General features: G+C 44.3%; 1 protein-coding gene and 1 long non-coding RNA gene across 11 annotated transcripts; one reads left to right on the top strand and one right to left on the bottom strand.

The window, feature by feature from the left end:
• Positions 1-1700: 1700 nt before the first annotated feature.
• On the bottom strand, positions 1701-15693 carry LOC127298590 (uncharacterized). 9 transcript variants are annotated; one of them, XR_011744714.1, is made up of 10 exons: positions 15220-15693; positions 15039-15128; positions 14776-14946; positions 14539-14693; positions 5475-5579; positions 4320-4911; positions 4130-4227; positions 3344-3402; positions 2636-2890; positions 1701-1851 (listed from the first exon to the last, which is right to left on the bottom strand). It is a non-coding gene; the product is annotated as an uncharacterized lncRNA (long non-coding RNA). The 9 variants fall into 9 exon arrangements; XR_011744719.1 differs by having other exon boundaries at positions 4320-4520; positions 4768-4794; positions 15039-15692; XR_011744717.1 differs by having other exon boundaries at positions 4320-4395; positions 4768-4911; positions 15039-15692.
• A 1328-nt stretch (positions 15694-17021) lies between these two features.
• On the top strand, positions 17022-20799 carry LOC139830144 (WAT1-related protein At2g39510-like). Of its 2 annotated transcripts, XM_071819802.1 has the most exons (6): positions 17022-17758; positions 17876-18056; positions 18588-18672; positions 19141-19321; positions 19447-19615; positions 19729-20799. In XM_071819802.1, the coding sequence occupies exons 1-3, from the start codon at positions 17589-17591 to the stop codon at positions 18591-18593; spliced, it is 357 nt and encodes a 118-aa protein (XP_071675903.1). In that variant the 5' UTR covers positions 17022-17588; the 3' UTR covers positions 18594-18672; positions 19141-19321; positions 19447-19615; positions 19729-20799. The 2 variants fall into 2 exon arrangements, with proteins under 2 accessions (XP_071675903.1, XP_071675902.1); XM_071819801.1 differs by having other exon boundaries at positions 17876-18672.
• Positions 20800-20803: the final 4 nt, after the last annotated feature.

Raw genomic sequence — 20803 nt, forward strand, 5'->3', positions numbered from 1 at the left:
TATGGACCCAAGAAAGAGACAACCTTGGAAAATAAAGGGTAATATATTACATATTGGTACTCTAAGTTTGCAATTATGGTGTAATGTTTTGTGTTTCATACATCAAACGGAAGAAAAAGCAGCGTGATACAACATAATTTATGCGTCTGTGGTGTTGACTTCTTGGTGTATATAGTTAGTTTACGATCAATAAAATAAGATATTGATACGATCAGTAGAAGAAAATGATAATATTTTCTCGAATAAAGGAGGAGACAAATAGTGGAGTACAACAATATAGTGATCATGAAGATTAAAAAGAGAAGGTAGTTATATGTTTTTGCTAAATAAAAGAGGCGACATGATGAATAAAAAAAAGTAGCAAATTTTTCTTGAATGAAGTAGTAGATGCTGAGGGTACACAGGCTTCCACGCTGCTCGGGCGAATATCCGAGGGCGGCAGTGAATCTCCGGTAACCGGAGCTGGATGCGCCCCCGTGGTATTCTTGAGGACAGCAGCCGTGACCATATCTGTCATGTGGCTTCTCGACAAATGCAACCACTATTCGCTCCAGGGACTATGGCCACAGTTCCACTCTTGATGTGCTGCCTCTCCTTTTTTGACAACATCGAAAGGTTTTTTCTTCACTTGTACCTATCTCCCTCTCTAATTTTTCATATTTGCTGGAAGTTGTGCCGAGTTTCTTCTCCCTTCATCATGCAATTTGTTCAGTATCTTTATACAGAGATGCTGAGACCTGAGAAAAATCACTGCAACATGATCAAGCAGCCAACAATGCAAAGGAATCAATTTAAACAAACAAGCTAGCTTTTTTTTTTATTATTCTTCATAATTTTCTGTAAAAGTCCACTCTTTTTACCAGATTATGCATGTCAATCAGTTATTTTGAACAAAACAACCAAACTTCATGATAATATAACAGATCGTTGTTGAAAGAAAATGTGAGAAAACATAAATACTGATTTCAAGGTTCAAAGATAGTAACAGAACATAAAAGAGTGTCTATAACCTTTTTATGTAATGATTTCTTGTTATTTTACCCTTCATAAAGCTTAAGCTATGATTGAAAGTAAGTTCAGTTCAAGAAATTGTTCAAAGAAATTGTTTCTTGATTATAGATATTGGGTATGTTTGATTCTACAAAACTATACGTATTTCTTCTACAAAATAGTAAGGTTTTTTAAAAAACATTTGTACTTTTATTTTTGGCAAAGCTAGTAAAGAATGTGAACTAACTTACAGATTTGTGTTCTAGGCAGCTGTTGTGTTGGGAAAATTACTGGAGCATGGGCAAGGCAATGGCCGCAGGGAACACCCAATAAAAAGCGAAATAAGAGAAGCTCTTCTCGTAGGAACATATAGAATAGCAAAACAACCGGCAGGCACCAGGCACATGAGAGAAGCCCTACCTGAAAGTAAGTCATGACAAAGTTCAAGTGCACACCTTCCTATTGATCTACTGATGGCTTGATTTTAGCATGTAGATAAAAAATTGGTCTTTTGTCTTCACTCAAGTAGATCATTAATCTTGATTTTAGCACTTTTGTACACATCGATCGCCTACACCAAGAAAAATGTGTGTACAAATTATAACAGAAAAAATAAATGTGGAGGGCTAACATTCGACTTGTTCCAACCATATTACAACATAAGAGGAAACATACCAGATTTTCCAGCCGTTGTTCTAGGCTTGTTGTGTCAGTATTCCAGTCACCCCTAGATTCCTCCGCAACCATCTCTTGCCAGAACAACTGCCTGTCAACACACATACAAACACTTGTAATTTTGTATTTAAGATGGTACCACTTCATTAATCAGGCAGTGAGCAACATGCCTGATCCTTCTGCCACCTGAATGTTCAAATATAATTTCCACTTCTGTTAGAAGCCAATTTCGGAAGATATGAAAATGTATAGTAGAGGTACTTTTAAGCATTAGAGAAACATGAATAGTAACACAAAAGTTCAAGTTCTCTGGCCAGCAAGATGTGAATAAATGGGGGAAAACCGAAAAAAATGGGTGAGGTTTATCCTTATAAGTGTGATTTATCTGATTATCCAAACATTATAATCAGAGGCACTTCCTAGGTTATCTAACTATTCCAAACAGATGCACTTCCCACTTACTAATTTAATCGACTACTCATTTCTCAATTACCAGCTCCAAAACAGCAAAACCTCCAGAACAGCAAAAGCATATCATGACCCATTTTCGTAATTTTTCTCTCGAGCCCACGCACAAAAGATAGAACTGCAAATAGCAAACTAATTACCCCTCTCACTTTAGACAAAAGCTTTTGGTTGATTAGTCCTATCCACATGATTAATTGTTTAGCCTAATTGTATATTTGTACTGGATAAATTTGCAAAACTTTATAGCTTATACTCTAAAGATTTTGGGGGACGCCAGATTGGATCACCTTCTTTTTCTCCTTATCTATACTTCTAGTAGTTGTTTTCCTTTTTCGGGTGCCTATAGTGTAACAGAGATATACTTCAAATTTGGTTCAGTTCTTACACCAACTTACAACCAATTGTCACCAAATTATAAGAAGTTAACAGTAAATTGAGCAATGTCTGAGATATGAATGATTCATGATGAGAAGGGGTGGCGGGCAAGTTGTCCTTCACCAACCTGTCGCACAATTAAATGACTGCTCATTTGACGGACGTGCTTCGATGACCAAGACTAAGGAGAGCCGACATCCCCACGCTCGATCGATAACCTCCACATGAAGCTCCCACACGTCCGTGTTGGTTCCAGCATCGCGTGCTGGCAGCGGCCACGACGTACTTATGGACTACCTTCTTTGCGGCAACGCTCGCGCATCGGTCGCCTTACACGAGGATTTCCAAACTGATTTCCTGACACGATCAGTGATGTCCTAGCCTGGCTAAAATGAAAGGAAAAATAAAATAAGCAAAGGGAAAGAGATGCTAAATTTAGGGGAAGGAGGAAACGTGAGGAAAGATGGAGAAACACATTTGATAATGGATCTGTAAGAAGCCGAATGGTCAAACTATATGTTCACTGGTAAACATTCAATTATAGAAATAAAAGCAAAGTAATGAACCCAGTTGATACATATATCTCAGCGTTCTTATTTCGCAATATGGATGCTAGCAGATATTTCAAATCTCAAAAGAGTGAGGCAGTGAATATAATATGCAAAATGAGCTCCCCAAATAATATTAGCAACATTTTGCAGGTATTTCAGTCGTTTTTGAATCTATGCATTGATCGTAATCATATTAGCAATCATGCCTAAGAAAGCCTCACATATATTATTAAATCAAGTTTGAGAATTTAGGCTACATAAGAGCTTAATTTGGTACTATATACCTTTTGTCAATTGGTAGACATGGAGGCACATTGGTAGGTTCCGAATAAACTATTGCATCCTGAAACAACGTGAAAAATACGTAATCTTGAATAATGGGTAGGTCCTAAATCTGGATAGATGAGCTCAGGTGACTGGAAATTATAAAAGAAAAAGAAAGTCACATGTTTTAGCTAAAGTTCAGAAAATAAATTTACTGAGTAGAATGGATATCACAGACTACCGATTTTTCTCCATTGCTTCCTGTTGTGTACAACAGCCTAGTATCCATCTCCTAAATCTAGGACTTAGATTATCATGCATGTCACACGTGATGGATTGAACTTTAGATAAAAATGCTCTCTCAACCTTAAAATCCATTGATCTCTGAAGTTGTCGGACTGCAGCAGTTCAGAGTTAACTGAACTTTGCCTGTGGTCTGAAGTTTAAATCACCGTGGCCAATTCACAGCTAGTGCCGATCCAAGAAATTAAAATATGGAATCGTAATAGTTATACCTATTAGAACATTGTAGTTCTAACTCATTCGAAGGTTTGGTTCGAATTCACATTCAACAACCACAAATATGGATATGAAAACTACTGCATGTTTCTTGATCTATGCCCAGTCCATTTGCTAGTGTTCAGTCCCAGGTTCACATTTTTTTGAAAAAAATAATGCACGGAAAAAAGAAATTAGCTTAACTTAAAAAATAGACCAAGCACATGGCATTATATGCATAAGAGTTTCCAATGCTCTATAACAAAAAGGCAAGAGCGCATAGAAACTTCTGGAATGCATGCATGTACCTTTCAAGACCAAAGAAATGGCTTCTTTCAAAAGATAAAGAGGCATCAATAATCAATCACACCCCGTCTAAGCCAATCAACTATTCAATCACACAGACCTACAAAAATAGCAAAAACTGAGAATTATATCAAGAAGTCGTGCAATAAAAAATGATGCTATAGTGGACTATTGCATGAGGTAATGAACCACCTCTGTATGTGATAGAACCCAAATAAAGATGATGAACACAACTGACTGCATTAATCCAGAAATCCACGCTCAAAGGCTGCATTTATTTGGTTTTAGAAAAATTAGATGTAGGTTGCATGTGGAGTAGGGCATCCTGGGAGCAGAGGCTGCTGCCGGCCCCTCCTGAATTCACCAAGCATAACATTTCCATGTACATATTTGCTGCTAAAATGGTTGCAACATTGACTTAACATTCCAGTTAGCAACTCTTTGCTTGGTGAGACTATGCAAAAGCACGCAATTGCTACAACAAACTGTAAGTACAAGCTTTTCTGTTATGCATGCCCTAGCTAGAATTCATGGTAATAAGAACTGAAAGACCACCGTATCAAAATTCAAGATGTGAAAGGACCATATGGGGAAATATGAGGATGAATCACGACCAAATAAGTCACTCCCCAAATGATACCTTTGCTTATCAAACCAAAGACCAAATCTGCATGGCGATTTGGCGTGTGTGTGGGAGGAGGGAACATGGCGAAAGCAGCCGCAGCCAATCAGAGAACTGAGAATACATCAAGGGAAAGCATCAGAAATATATGGACAAACATACCTGCATTTTATCAAATAGCCAGTCAGTATTGAACTCGTCCCTCTAACTAAAGCTTTAGAAAATTTCAACTTGGAAATTCATCAATTGACTAAAGCTTTAGCAAATTTATGCATCTATGATTAAATAAAGACATCACCAAAACAGAGCTTCAACACGGTGGCACTAGACATCTAGCAAATTTCAGGTGGTGTAAGAAACCGAATCCTCTATCCGAGGGCAAGAGGAAGATCCATAGGTAAAGCAAAGTTAAATTCAGTTCCACAAGCACCTTCTGCTAACTTTTTTAGAATATATGAATAAATAATAAAAAGAGGTACCAACCATTTCACTACAGGGTTAAGAGCACCGTAGAGGCAACTACTCATGCTGTTCATTCAGTAGAACACCGTCGAGGCAACTACTCATATTGTTCAAGGTTAAATTTTAACACTGGAAATCTACGCAAACTATTCAAGTATGCATAAATCAAAACCATCATCAATTACACACATGAGGCAAGAGTGGAGCGAAGCTACAAAACAAGAGATGCAGCACATGAGGCAGGAGTGGGCCATTGGAGCTACCTTTGTTGAGACGATGGAGTCCAAAGTGTGTGGCAGTTGACCATGAAAAGGAAGACTAATAAGAATAAGCACCGTCCTTTCAGTTTCAGAGATTAATAAAATCACCTAAAATGATAGAGGAAGGGAAGATCTGTAGGATAACGTTGCATAGAAAACAAAAATTTTCCTACCGCGAACACGCAATCCAAGCCAAGATGCAATCTAGAAGACGGTAGCAACGAGGGGGTATCGAGTCTCACCCTTGAAGAGATTCCAAAGCCTACAAGAGGAGGCTCTTGTTGCTGCGGTAGACGATCACTTGCCGCTTGCAAAAGCGCGTAGAAGATCTTGATCACGATCGGTTCCGGCGCCACGAACGGGCAGCACCTCCGTACTCGGTCACACGTTCGGTTGTTGATGAAGACGACGTCCACCTCCCCGTTCCAGCGGGCAGCGGAAGTAGTAGCTCCTCTTGAATCCGACAGCACGACGGCGTGGTGTCGGTGGCGGTGTAGAAGTCCGGCGGAGCTTCGCTAAGCTACGCGGGCAATATGGAGTGGAGGAGCAAAGCTAGGGTTTGGGAGGAGGTGGCCGGCCACTCAAGGGGGGCGGCCAGCTTATGGTCTTGGGGTGGCCGGCCCCCTCCCTTGGCCCCTCATTATATAGGTGGATCCCAAGTGTTGGTGTCCAAGTCTTCGAATAAGACCCGAAACCAAAACCTTCCATAGGAGGGGGAAACCTAGCCCAACTAGGACTCCCACCCAAAGGTGGGATTCCCACCTCCCATGTGGGGGGTGGCCGGCCCCCTATGGTGGAGTCCACTTGGGACTCCACCCCATCTAGGGCTGGCCGGCCATGGTGGTGGAGTCCCATGTGGACTCCACCTTCCTTGGTGGTTTCTTCCGGACTTTTCTAGAACCTTCTAGAACCTTCCATAGAACCTTCCGCGACATTTTATTTCACATAAAATGACATCCTATATATGAATCTTATTCTCCGGACCAGTCCGGAACTCCTCGTGATGTCCGGGATCTCATCCGGGACTCCGAACAAATATTCGAACTCCATTCCATAATTCAAGTGCTACCATTTCAACATCCAACTTTAAGTGTGTCACCCTACGGTTCGAGAACTATGCGGACATGGTTGAGTACTCACTCCGACCAATAACCAATAGCGGGATCCGGAGATCCATAATGGCTCCCACATATTCAACGATGACTTTAGTGATCGAATGAACCATTCACATACATTACCAATTCCCTTTGTCTCGCGATATTTTACTTGTCCGAGGTTTGATCTTCGGTATCACTCTATACCTTGTTCAACCTCGTCTCCTGACAAGTACTCTTTACTTGTACCGTGGTATGTGGTCTCTTATGAACTCTTTCATATGCTTGCAAGACATTAGACGACATTCCACCGAGAGGGCCCAGAGTATATCTATCCGTCATCGGGATGGACAAATCCCACTGTTGATCCATATGCCTCAACTCATACTTTCCTGATACTTAATCCCACCTTTATAGCCACCCATTTACGCAGTGGTGTTTGGTGTAATCAAAGTACCTTTCCGGTATAAGTGATTTACATGATCTCATGGTCATAAGGACTAGGTAACTATGTATCAAAAGCTTATAGCAAATAACTTAATGACGAGATCTTATGCTACGCTTAATTGGGTGTGTCCATTATATCATTCACACAATGACATAACCTTGTTATTAATAACATCCAATGTTCATGATTATGAAACTAATCATCCATTAATCAACAAGCTAGTTTAAGAGGCATACTAGGGACTTCTTGTTTGTCTACATATCACACATGTACTAATGTTTCGGTTAATACAATTCTAGCATGATATATAAACATTTATCATAAACATAAAGATATAAATAATAACCACTTTATTATTGCCTCTAGGGCATATCTCCTTCAGTCTCCCACTTGCACTAGAGTCAATAATCTAGATTACATTGTAATATACCTAACACCCATGGCATTCGGTGTTGGTCATGCTTTGCCCTAGGGAGAGCTTTAGTCAACGGATCTGCTACATTCGGATCGGTGTGTACTTTGCAAATCTTTACTTCTCCATCTTCGATGTACTCGCGAATCGAGTGGTAACGCAGCTTGATATGCTTCAGCCTCTTGTGTGATCTTGGCTCTTGTGCATTGGCGATGGCACCCATGTTATCACAGTAAATGATTAATGGGTCCAATGCACTAGGAACCACACCGAGCTCTACAATGAACCTCTTCATCCATACCGCTTCTGATGAAGCCTCTGAAGCCGCTATGTACTCTGATTCTGTTGAAGACTTCGCCACCGTGCACTGCTTCGAGCTTGCCCAGCCATCGCAGCACCATTCAATATAAACACGTACCCAGATTGTGACTTAGAGTCATCGGGATCGGTGTTCCAACTTGCATCGGTGTAACCGTTTACAACGAGCTCTTGGTCACCTCCATAACAAAGAAACATATCCTTAGTTCTTTTCAAGTACTTCAGATATTCTTGACCGCTGTCCAGTGTTCCATTCCTGGATCACTTTGATATCTGCTAGTCAAACTAACAGCATGTGCTATATCCGGTCTAGTACATAGCATGGCATACATGATAGATCCTACTGCCGAGGCATAGGGGATGTTACTCATCCTTTCTCTTTCTTCTGCCGTAGCCGGTCCTTGAGTTTTACTCAATACCTTGCCTGGTAACATAGGTAAGAACCCTTTCTTACTTTCGTCCATTCTAAACTTCTTTAGAATCTTGTCCAGATATGTACTCTGTGATAGCCCTATTAGGCGTCTTGATCTATCTCTATAAATCTTGATGCCTAATATATATGATGCTTCACCAAGGTCTTTCATTGAAAAACTATTATTCAAATAACCCTTAACATTGCTTAATAGTTCTATATCATTCCCGATCAATAATATGTCATCTACATATAATATCAGAATGCTACAGAGCTCCCACTCACTTTCTTGTAAATACAGGCCTCTCCATGACACTTTGTATAAACCCGAAGTCTTTGATCACTTTATCAAAGCGTCGGTTCCAACTTCTCGATGCTTGCTTCGATCCATAGATTGAACGCTGAAGTTTGCATACTTTGTCAGCATTTTTAGGATCGACAAAACCTTTGGGTTGTACCATATACAACTCTTCCTCAATGTCTCCATTAAGGAACGCCGTTTTGACATCCATCTGCCAAATCTCATAATCAAAAAATGCAGCTATTGCTAACAAAATCCTTACAGATTTTAGCTTCGCTACAGGTGAGAAAGTCTCATCGTAGTCAACTCCTTGAATTTGTCGGAAACCCTTTGCGACAAGTCGAGCTTTATAGACAGTAATATTACCATCAGCATCTGTTTTTCTCTTGAAGATCCATTTATTCTCGACAGCCTTTCGGCTATCAGGTAAGTCTACCAAAGTCCATACTTTGTTATCATACATGGATCCCATTTCGGATTTCATGGCTTCTTGCCATTTGTTGGAATCTTGGCTCATCATCGCTTCTTCATACGTCGCAGGATCCTCATCATTGTTATCTACAATCATGACATTTAGACAAGGATCATACCAATCAGGAGTGGCACGTTGCCTTGTCGATCTGCGAGGTTCAGTAGTTTCCTCGTTCGAAGTTTCATGATCATTATTATTAGCTTCCTCTGTTGCCGGTGTAGGCGGTACAGGTACAACTTCCGGTACTGCGCTACTCTGATCAACGAGTAAAGATTCATCAATCTCATCGAGTTCTACTTTTCTTCCAGTCACTTCTTTAGTGAGAAATTCTTTCTCAAGAAAGGTTCCGTTCTTAGCAACAAAGATTTTGCCTTCGGATATGTGATAGAAAGTGTACCCTATAGTTTCCTTAGGGTATCCTATGAAGACGCATTTCTCCGCTTTGGGTTCTAGCTTGTCCGGTTGTAACTTCTTTACATAGGCTTCGCAACCCCAAACTTTCAGGAACGACAGCTTAGGTTTCTTATTAAACCATAATTCATACGGTGTCGTTTCTACGGATTTTGATGGTGCTCTATTTAAAGTGAATGCGGCTGTCTCTAATGCATAACTCCAAAATGATAACGGCAAATCAGTAAGAGACATCATACTACGAACCATATCTAAGAGAGTTCGATTACGACGTTCGGACACACCGTTTCGTTGAGGTGTTCCCGGCGGTGTCAATTGTGAAAGTATTCCGCATTTCTTTAAATGCATGCCAAACTCATAACTCAGATATTCACCTCCACGATCAGATCGTAGAAATTTGATCTTCTTGTTACGTTGATTTTCTACTTCACTTTGAAATTCCTTAAACTTCTCGAAAGTTTCGGATTTATGTTTCATGAAATAGATATACCCATATCTACTCAGATCATCTGTGAAGGTTAGAACATAACGATAACCACCGCGCGATGCTACGCTCATTGGTCCACATACATCGGTATGTATGATTTTCAATAAGTCAGTAGCTCGCTCCATCATACCAGAAAATGGAGTCTTTGTCATTTTTCCCATTAGACATGCTTCGCATCTATCAAGTGACTCAAAGTCAAGTGATTCAAGTAATCCATCAAGGTATGGAGTTTCTTCATGCGTTTCACTCCAATATGACCAAGACGATAAAGTGCCACATATAAGTAGAATTATCATTAAGTTTAATTCGCTTAGCATCAATGTTATGTATATGCGTATCACTACTATCGAGATCTAACAGAAATAAGCCATTCTTTTGTGGTGCTCGACCATAAAAGATATTATTCATAAAAATAGAACAACCATTATTCTCAGACTTGAATGAATAACCGTCTTGCATTAAACAAGATCCAGATATAATGTTCATGCTCAACGCAGGTACATAATAGCAATTATTTAGGCTTAAAACTAATCCCGAAGGTAGATGTAGAGGAAGTGTGCCGACTGCGATCACATTGACCTTGGATCCGTTTCCAACGCGCATCGTCACTTCATCTTTCAGCAGCTTGTCGTTTATTCTTTAGTTCCTGTTTCGAGTTACAAATATGAGCAACCGAACCGGTATCAAATACCCGTGTACTAGAACGAGAACCGGTGAAATGAACATCTATAACATGTATATCAAATATACCTTCTTTCTTCTTCTTGACAAGGCCGCTCTTCAGATCAGCCGAGATACTTGGAGCAATTACGCTTCCAGTTGTCCCTTCTCCTTGCAGTAATAGCACTCAAGCATCGTGCTTAGGGCCGTTCTTAGGTTTCATAGGAGGCGTGGCAGCTTTCTTGCCACCCTTCTTGAATTTTCCCTTAGACTTGCCCCTGTTTCTGGAATCTGGTGGTTTAGTTGACCATCAAGTCATGGTGCTCTTTCTTGATCTCAATCTCAGCAGCTTTTAGCATGCAAAACAGTTCACGTAACTCCCTGTTCATGTTCGCATATTGTAGTTCATCACAAAGTTCTTGTAACTTGGTGGCGGTGATTGAAGGACACGATTAATCCCCGGCCTGTTAGGAATCACTATTCCCAAGTCAATGAGTTTCTTCGCATGCCCGGTCATGGCGAGCATGTGCTCACTAACGGAGCTGCCTTCTTCCATCATACAGCTGAAGAAATGTTTCGATGCTTCATAGCATTCCACAGCCGCATGAGTCTCGAATATAGCTTTCAGCTCATTCATCAACTCATGAGGATCATGGTGCTCAAAACGTTTTTGAAGATCGGATTCCAGACTGCACAGGATGGCACACTGAACTTGAGAGTACCGAGTTTTCCTAGTCGCGTAAACAGCTTTTACTTCATCGGATTCATCTTCTGCAGGAGGGTCACCTAGCGGTGCATCAAGCACAAATTGCAGATTTCCGCCAGAGAGGAAGATCCTCACATGACGGAACCAGTCGGTGAAGTTGCTACCGTTGCTCTTAAGTTTCTCTTTCTCTAGGAACTGATTAAAATTGATTGGGGACGCCATCTCTACAACATATATTTGCAATAGTTTAGACTAAGTTTATGACAAATTGAGTTCAAATTTTAATTCAACATAATTAAAAATCTAGGTGAACTCCCACTCAAAACAATATCCCTCGCATTGTCTTAGTGATCACACGAACCAAATCCACCGCACCTAAACCCGATCATCACGAGAAAAGGTGTGATTTCAATGGCGAACACTCATAGTGTTCATCATATCAACCATATGATTCATGCTCTACCTTTCGGTATCACGTGTTCCGAGACCATGTCTGTACATGCTAGGCTCGTCAAGGCCACCTAAGTATCCGCATGTGCAAAACTGTCTTGCACCCGTCATATGTACTTATTGAATCTATCACACCCGATCATCACGAGGTGCTTCGAAACGACAAGACTTGGTAACGGTGCTACTAAGGTTGAACACTTTATTATCTTGAGATTTTAGTGAGGGATCATCTTATAATGCTACCGTCGCGATCTAAGCAAAATAAGATGCATAAAAAGGATTAACATCACATGCAGTTCATATGTGATATGATATGGCCCTTTTGTTCTTGCGCCTTTGATCTTCATCTCCAAAGCACGGACATGATCTCCATCATCTTCGGGCATGATCTCCATCATCGTCGGCGTAGCGTCAAGGTCAATGGCGCCGTCTTCATGATTGTCCTCCATGTAGCAACTATTACAACTACTTTGAAAAACTACTCAACATGAAATTTAAAGACAACCATAAGGCTCCTGCCGGTTGCCACAATACAATAATGATCATCTCATACATATTCATCATCACATTATGGCCATATCACATCACCAAACCCTGCAAAAACAAGTTAGACGTCTCTAATTTGGTTTGCATATTTTACGTGGTTTAGGGTTTTCGAGAGAGATCTAATCTACCTACGAACATGAACCACAACGTTGATACTAATATTTTCAATAGAAGAGTAAATTGAATCTTCACTATAGTAGGAGAGACAGACACCCGCAAAGCCTCTTATGCAATACATGTTGCATGTCGAACGAGGAACAAGTCTCATGAACGCGGTCATGTAAAGTTAGTCCGAGCCGCTTCATCCCACTATGCCACAAAGATGCAAAGTACTCAAACTAAAGATAACAAGAGCATCAACGCCCACAAACCATTGTGTTCTACTCGTGCAACCATCTATGCATAGACACGGCTCTGATACCACTGTAGGATAACGTTGCATAGAAAACAAAAATTTTCCTACCGCGAACACGCAATCCAAGCCAAGATGCAATCTAGAAGACGGTAGCAACGAGGGGGTATCGAGTCTCACCCTTGAAGAGATTCCAAAGCCTACAAGAGGAGGCTCTTGTTGCTGCGGTAGACGATCACTTGCCGCTTGCAAAAGCGCGTAGAAGATCTTGATCACGATCGGTTCCGGCGCCACGAACGGGCAGCACCTCCGTACTCGGTCACACGTTCGGTTGTTGATGAAGACGACGTCCACCTCCCCGTTCCAGCGGGCAGCGGAAGTAGTAGCTCCTCTTGAATCCGACAGCACGACGGCGTGGTGTCGGTGGCGGTGTAGAAGTCCGGCGGAGCTTCGCTAAGCTACGCGGGCAATATGGAGTGGAGGAGCAAAGCTAGGGTTTGGGAGGAGGTGGCCGGCCACTCAAGGGGGGCGGCCAGCTTATGGTCTTGGGGTGGCCGGCCCCCTCCCTTGGCCCCTCATTATATAGGTGGATCCCAAGTGTTGGTGTCCAAGTCTTCGAATAAGACCCGAAACCAAAACCTTCCATAGGAGGGGGAAACCTAGCCCAACTAGGACTCCCACCCAAAGGTGGGATTCCCACCTCCCATGTGGGGGGTGGCCGGCCCCCTATGGTGGAGTCCACTTGGGACTCCACCCCATCTAGGGCTGGCCGGCCATGGTGGTGGAGTCCCATGTGGACTCCACCTTCCTTGGTGGTTTCTTCCGGACTTTTCTAGAACCTTCTAGAACCTTCCATAGAACCTTCCGCGACATTTTATTTCACATAAAATGACATCCTATATATGAATCTTATTCTCCGGACCATTCCGAAACTCCTCGTGATGTCCGGGATCTCATCCGGGACTCCGAACAAATATTCGAACTCCATTCCATAATTCAAGTGCTACCATTTCAACATCCAACTTTAAGTGTGTCACCCTACGGTTCGAGAACTATGCGGACATGGTTGAGTACTCACTCCGACCAATAACCAATAGCGGGATCTGGAGATCCATAATGGCTCCCACATATTCAACGATGACTTTAGTGATCGAATGAACCATTCACATACATTACCAATTCCCTTTGTCTCGCGATATTTTACTTGTCCGAGGTTTGATCTTCGGTATCACTCTATACCTTGTTCAACCTCGTCTCCTGACAAGTACTCTTTACTCGTACCGTGGTATGTGGTCTCTTATGAACTCTTTCATATGCTTGCAAGACATTAGACGACATTCCACCAAGAGGGCCCAGAGTATATCTATCCGTCATCGGGATGGACAAATCCCACTGTTGATCCATATGCCTCAACTCATACTTTCCGGATACTTAATCCCACCTTTATAGCCACCCATTTACGCAGTGGTGTTTGGTGTAATCAAAGTACCTTTCCGGTATAAGTGATTTACATGATCTCATGGTCATAAGGACTAGGTAACTATGTATCAAAAGCTTATAGCAAATAACTTAATGACGAGATCTTATGCTACGCTTAATTGGGTGTGTCCATTATATCATTCACACAATGACATAACCTTGTTATTAATAACATCCAATGTTCATGATTATGAAACTAATCATCCATTAATCAACAAGCTAGTTTAAGAGGCATACTAGGGACTTCTTGTTTGTCTACATATCACACATGTACTAATGTTTTGGTTAATACAATTCTAGCATGATATATAAACATTTATCATAAACATAAAGATATAAATAATAACCACTTTATTATTGCCTCTAGGGCATATCTCCTTCAAGATCCATCAAGTTCAGTATTATCCAGTTGATAGAGCCACATTTATGTATGATGATCTAGAACACAAACAATCAATGATTTTGGCAAACAGTAATCATATCTAGGTAACAACCAGGTAAATCAGGACTGAAAATAACCTGAGATGAGGGGAATGGTGAGAGAGACGTCCTACTTGTTTGTGCAGTCATGGAGGACAATACCTCGGGGAGCAGCAGCGGCAGAGATGTGCAACTAACCCCAAATTTATTAGATACCAAACAATATGAAATTCATCTTTTTCCTCGAAACAAGGCTGAACGAAAATAGACAGAGAGTGAAATCAGAAACTTTATCTTCAAAAGAAGATTCAAATTTACATTATGACACACACACACCATCGCATGTGGGCCATGTCAGCAGATTAGTGTAGGATCTTAAGTCTCATGAATTAGTATCATGTAGCTGGTACACATCTAGAGGTACTAAAGTTTTTGAGGTTATTTATCTTGAACTTCATCGGACTAAAACTGCTGGTCTCATTGATCATGCTTTCCTTTGTTTCTTCCCTGCAAGAATATTGGCAGATGAACCACGCCCTGTATAGAAGAAATCATAGAAAAATGAAATGAATCTTCATCTGTGTGACATGGCTCCATACCTAGAGATGCATTTGGGATTGGGACAAGAAACTTTGTTGAGAGAAGGGCCCTAGGCCGGTGTCGCCCGGTCTTTCCTAGCTCGTCCGCACCTGGCATCGTCGACCTCGGTTCAACACATGTCGTCATCCTGCTGAGAACCGAGCAAGATGAAGAGGAGGAGGGCAGCAGCATCCCACAAACCTTGTATTCCGCTCCAGGTAGGAGGGCGCGACGGAGGTCGACGGCGGCTCGAGTGGGGCTGCAGCGCTCGGCTGCTGCGCCGCTTGCGGTGCGTGCCACAACTCGGAGAAGAAGCCTCCGATGCGTCGCCGGATCGACCGGGACGAGAGAGAGGACGGCACGGGGAGGCGCGCACGAGCAAGAGGGAGTCCCTGCTGCCGTCGGACAAGGGGATCTGAAGCTCCAGGTAGTGGTCGACGAGCTCCCCATGGCGGCGCGCCGCCGGACCTCCTCCGGTCCGTGGCGACGGTGAGCAGGGCAGACGGGGCGTGCCGTACGCGGCACCCACGCCCAAGGCCGGAGCCCCCGCTCGCGCCGAAGGAGCGCTCTCGCCCAGGGCCACCCGGCGACATCAGAGACGAGGGAGAGGGAAGGGCGGGAGGAGAGAGATGGGATTGGGGAAGAGACCGGCGATTGGGTAGGGTTTCGTTTGGGATGGTTTTGTCTCACATTTTCTCCTTATTTGAGCCAACCAGATAGTGCCACGTTGACCAACGGAGCAGACGAAAAAAAGGCCACTGCCCAGCCCGTGCGTGCCGGGTGGCTTGCGTGGATAGCCTCGGAAGGCTCCATGAGCTCGCACCGTTCATACCTTTAGATTCATACAGGGGTTGGTGGAGGAGCTTGACAGGCCGCCATGGTAGAAGTGCGGTGGTGTGGAGGGGTTCGCAGAGGATCTCATCAAGGCGCTGGGGAAGTAGTGCGGCGCTGGAGAGGGATTGGCGCAGGAGCTCATCGGGGCGTCGGAGAACTGCTGCGGTTCTGAGGCAGCCGACGGCCGGACTTGCGCCGTCGCATTGCGGACACCAGATCTTGCCATGTTTCGGGAGGTGCCGCTGGCCGCCGCCGCTAGCCGCCGCCGGCGCCAACGGAGCTGGGAGTCCTTGGCTGCAGGGCAGGAGCGGGAAAGAGAGGCGGCGGGGTGGGGAGCGGGAGTTGTAGGCGGGAGCGGGCGGTTGCGGAAGAGAAATTGGAGACTCGGGGAAGATGGGCACCGCACTGGATCATTTTGCCATAAAAAAATCTCGTAACCTGTGTCATGAGACTGTATCTACCTATGTTACTGCAACTTTCTCTTCTTCTTTAATTATGTGCCATATCAGCATTTTTGCCTAGTTAGACTGCATGATACAGCTTATGATACTAGCACTATGGCCAACCTTAGCAGTAGCTACCAGTTTACGGCTGCTGGTGATGATAATATTGATATACTCGGTCTTGTTGCAGTATTGTCTGACAGAGCTGCGGCCTGCGTGCTTGTGGCCGCGGCATGCTCATCAATCAGGCGCCTCTACTGCCTAGGCAAAATTATGGGAATCAGGAAGTAGGAGGTCCATTTTTGATACGAATCATCGTCATCATCATGATTTTTCATGGTTTGCCTAATTGGCCATTTGCACAGGCTACACCTACATGGTTTGCCTAAGGCGTTGTTTAGGGTTGCGTGTCTCGTCGCTTCAGAAACTCGCAACGTTAGCCAAAACGAGGGAAAACATACCTAAATTCGTTGACCCTACGACAAATAGTAGCTAATACAGAAGGAAGTACTGTGTATGATTTTTTTTTGAGAAACAATACAAACACAGACACTCATGTACACGCGCATGAATACAATTGCTGACCGATTCACCTATTAAGAGCAAGTTTAATAGTATAGTCTGCTGGCTATAAGCCATGTGCCATGTCATTTGTATAGCTAACATAGAGCCAACATGTATAATAATGAGCTATAATCATGTACTTCCTCCGACCCGAAAAACTGGGCGGACCGGTTATTTTGCGAAAATCCCCCCGCACAATTTCACCTGGAAATTCCCCAACCTCTCTCCAACCTCCGTTTCGCCCGACGCTTTCTTTGTCGTCGCCGGCCGATCCCGGCGCTGTCCGCACGCCGCGCGACCACCGCCGCGAATCCACCCCGCCCTCCTCTATTTACCCCCTCGATTGGAAGCTCTGGACGGCCTCCCCACCACAAACCCTAGCCCAGGCTCCCCCAAGCTCCGAATTTTGGATCCAAAATCCATTCTTCTTGCCGGCCTCATCCTCCTCCGCGCCGCAGCCTCCGAGCACGGCCGCGCCGCCGACCACACGGGCTTCCTCGACGCCGTCGCCACCGAGATGGAGGCGCCCTTCTGCACCCAGCTCTTCCCGCACATCCAGGCCAAGAAAAATGGTGTGCGTGCAGTTCGCCGCCTCCGTGAATGCGTCCACTGACGACCCAGCACATGTGGCCATAGCTCAGCAGAGTCGCAGTCCCCTGCTCTTCTTCTATCTCAAGTTCTCAACACGCCACCCGTGAGGAGGAAGAAGGAGATCGAGGGTTAATTCCAATGGGTCTCATGCCCACCGTCGCCATGCTGCTCGTGCAGATCGGCTTCGCCGGCAACAACCTGCTCTCCAAGATGGCGCTGGACAACGGCGCCAGCCCCTACGTGCTCATCTCCTGCCGCAGCCTCATCGCCGCCCTCTTCCTCGCGCCCTTCGCCGTCTACTTCGAGAGGTACGCGCGTGCCTGCTTGTCCACTTGTTTCTTTCGAAATTTGTTGTTGCTCACGAAATGCAGTAGCGGAGCAGCTTTCCTCTCATTAATTAATTAAGAGAACCACCGTGCGTATAGGCTAGTTGATTCCAGATCAACACCATTTTTCTTTCGGCTACTGCTTTCTGAATCCTTGCAACGAAGCATTCACCTTAAGTTCTTGCCGTTGCTGGACATCCTGGAGACCCGTGTGCGTGCAGTTCGCCGCCTCCGTGAGCTGCTCACCACGAAATTCCCACCGGGGACATTCCCTGTCAAGGTAACTTTCAGTCTGCTCCTCTGCTCTAGCGGCAACGCAAGTTCGTGTACTCTTCTCACACTATGTATAATGTATGCATGATCTGACACACAGATTATGTACATATGCATACTTCTGCATCGTGATGAGCATGCAGTTGTCGCAACACAAATTAACAAGGCTCAGTCACAACAACATTTAGTTATGGACCAGCTGCAGAAAAGAAATCCATGTCATTATATTTTTTGATCTGAACTTAACATATCTTGTGACAGACAGAATATATCTTGTGACTGAATATAGTCTATTTCATTTTCATGTAACCGAAGCAACAGTTTGCCATGCAACTTATGTTAACTGCCGTAGTATATTACATATACCACATGCAAGTATGGTCTATTTCTGATAATGTACTAAAGCAAAACAAAGTAGGCAATCAAACTTAAAAGCAGTTTCAAATGTGAATCCTAACCAGCATTTTAATATAATGGCACATGCCAAGCTGCTTGTCTTGCTTGTTTGGATACTAACGCTATAAATACAAGAGTGCAGCTTTGATGTTTTTATATAAGGACACCTGACTTGGTGAACTCTTCTAACTGGGAGCGCGGCTCTCAACTAAATGACAGACAAGATGGTAAGCTTGACAGTTTTTGATCTAGAGTAGTATGATATATTCAGTCATGGTAGTGTTTGTGTGATTTTGGTGCGCAATTTTCTGTTAACTAGCAAGAAGAGATTCTTGATTTGTTATTGCTTCAAAAAACAGTGAAAAGGAAACTAGCAGCACCAGAGGAGTACTTGAACACCAGAAACTAACATTTGACAGGCGAAAGAAGAGTCTTAACCAGCTTAGGGATGTCAGCAGCACCAACAGTCTATGTGTGACACAGTCTGACAGTAGAGTAGAGCAGAATGCTTTCCTAACAGGAAACTACAGTTGGCTGATTTGCACCTAGCAGCTAGCACGAACTGCAAGAGGCACAAATACACAATAGAAAAGCTGTCTCAAAAAATACAACTCTGATCCAACGTGTTTAGCTCCTGTTGATCTGTTATTCCTTCTCCCAACGTGTTTGGCTGAATGTTTTCATTTAATTCGCAGGAATTTTCGCACGAAACAGTACTCAGGAAAAACTCTTGACTGTAGTCTCACGAAAAACATGGGTTGTGGAGAAGAAGATATTCACTGTGCAAAGCTGCATCCTCTGGCTGTCCCTGTCCCTGTCCTGCGCTTCAAGAACTGATGAACTGATGAACAAGAATAGTCTTGAATCTTGATGAAGGTACCTCAGCCCACACCCTCCTAGTCCACTCAATAAATCGTGGGTCCATGCATCTAGCAAGACAAGTGGGCTCACACTATTACGCGCTTGGTTGCTAGCTCGTAATCTTGGACATGAACATGCAGGGAGGAGGAACATGTGGACAGTTTTTCATCAAGAAGAGAAGAAGCATGCATGGTGTCAAAAGTGGTCAAGAAAGGCATCCAATGATGCTTCCTAAGATGGCCTTATTCCTCCCCAAGTTAGGGCAAAGCCCCTCCACTGTCAATCAACAAAAGAAGATTGTGAGGCTAGGTATGATCACTGATCAGTAGTGTAGAATATGATCACTAATCAATCATGTGAATGATGTGATGCTACCATACTCGGCAGTCTGTTATTTTATCTGAACTGAACATTTCTTTTAGGGAACACAAGATGAACACAAGATGTTCGATGAGATGCCGGTACGGATGGCGCGCGGGAGCTGTTTGATGTGATGCCAGAGAAGGATGTGGTTTCCTGGACGTTATGCTGAAACACAAGATGAACATTTCTTTTAGGGAACACAAGATGAACACAAGCTGGACGCTACGCTGAAACTCTTGATCTATTCAGGTCAATGCAGAGCGAGAGCAGTGTCCAGAGCAAGGCAACTTATGGAGTGCAAGTCATTGGCCTCAACACACAGCAGGCAGAACTGGGAACCTAGCAGCAAGAACTGGGAACTTGCATGACGCCGGCGAAGGACGGGGTCCAGCCATACGCCTGGGAGAGCGGGACAATGGCGACGGACATGACGACGGCCTGAGCCTCGCCTCCGCCGGCCGCGGAGGCTGCAGGAGGTGCAGAAGCGGGACAGGTCCTGGCCAGAGGCCGGAGCGGCTGGAGAGGAGCAGAGCACAGGAGGCGGCGCGGCTGCCATGGAAGCGGAGGCAGTGGTTGGGCGCGGGTGGGGCGACGGCGGGCGAAGAGGAAGGGAGGCAGAAGCGAGAGGTGCCGGTAAAGAAGAGGGCGAGCTCACCTCCCTGACGAGGATACTCCGGCGCGGCCTTGCTCCAGCCTTCCGTCGGCGAGCTCGACCCTTCCGTCGACGAGGTCGCCTGGGCAGGGGAAGGGGAAGCGTCCGGCGCTGGGATCTCTCCGCGGGAAAGGGCGGAGCCACGGACAGCAGCGGCGCGCGGTCGCCGGGGAGTAGCGGCGCGCGGTCGCCGGGGAGCAGCGACGGGCGGTCGCCAGGACGCGAGGAACACGACGGGAGGACCTGATTGCAAAAGTTTTCAAACTTCTAAGGGGTTTTCTGTAAATTTTAATTAAAACGCCCGCCCGCCCAGTTTTTCGGGTCGGAGGGAGTACTACTTTATTAATGGATGGCCCACATTTCACTCTCACAAAGTGCCTAGGAGCACGTGCTGGCTCTTGCATGAGAGCCCACTCATCTTCTCTCTCCTCATCTCTCTCCTCCAACTAAGCATGGATATATTATTTTAACTCTTATAGCCA

The sequence above is a fragment of the Lolium perenne genome, chromosome 5, assembly GCF_019359855.2.
Source record: "Lolium perenne isolate Kyuss_39 chromosome 5, Kyuss_2.0, whole genome shotgun sequence".
NCBI lineage: Eukaryota > Viridiplantae > Streptophyta > Magnoliopsida > Poales > Poaceae > Lolium > Lolium perenne.

Excerpts from the sequence above, each read along its gene's own strand:
- LOC139830144 (XM_071819801.1), top strand. The coding sequence starts at position 17,589 with ATGGGTCTCATGCCCACCGTCGCCATGCTGCTCGTGCAGATCGGCTTC. Across the intron at positions 17,759-17,875 it reads TTCGCCGTCTACTTCGAGAG|GCTAGTTGATTCCAGATCAA; the intron begins GTACGCGCGTGC and ends CCGTGCGTATAG.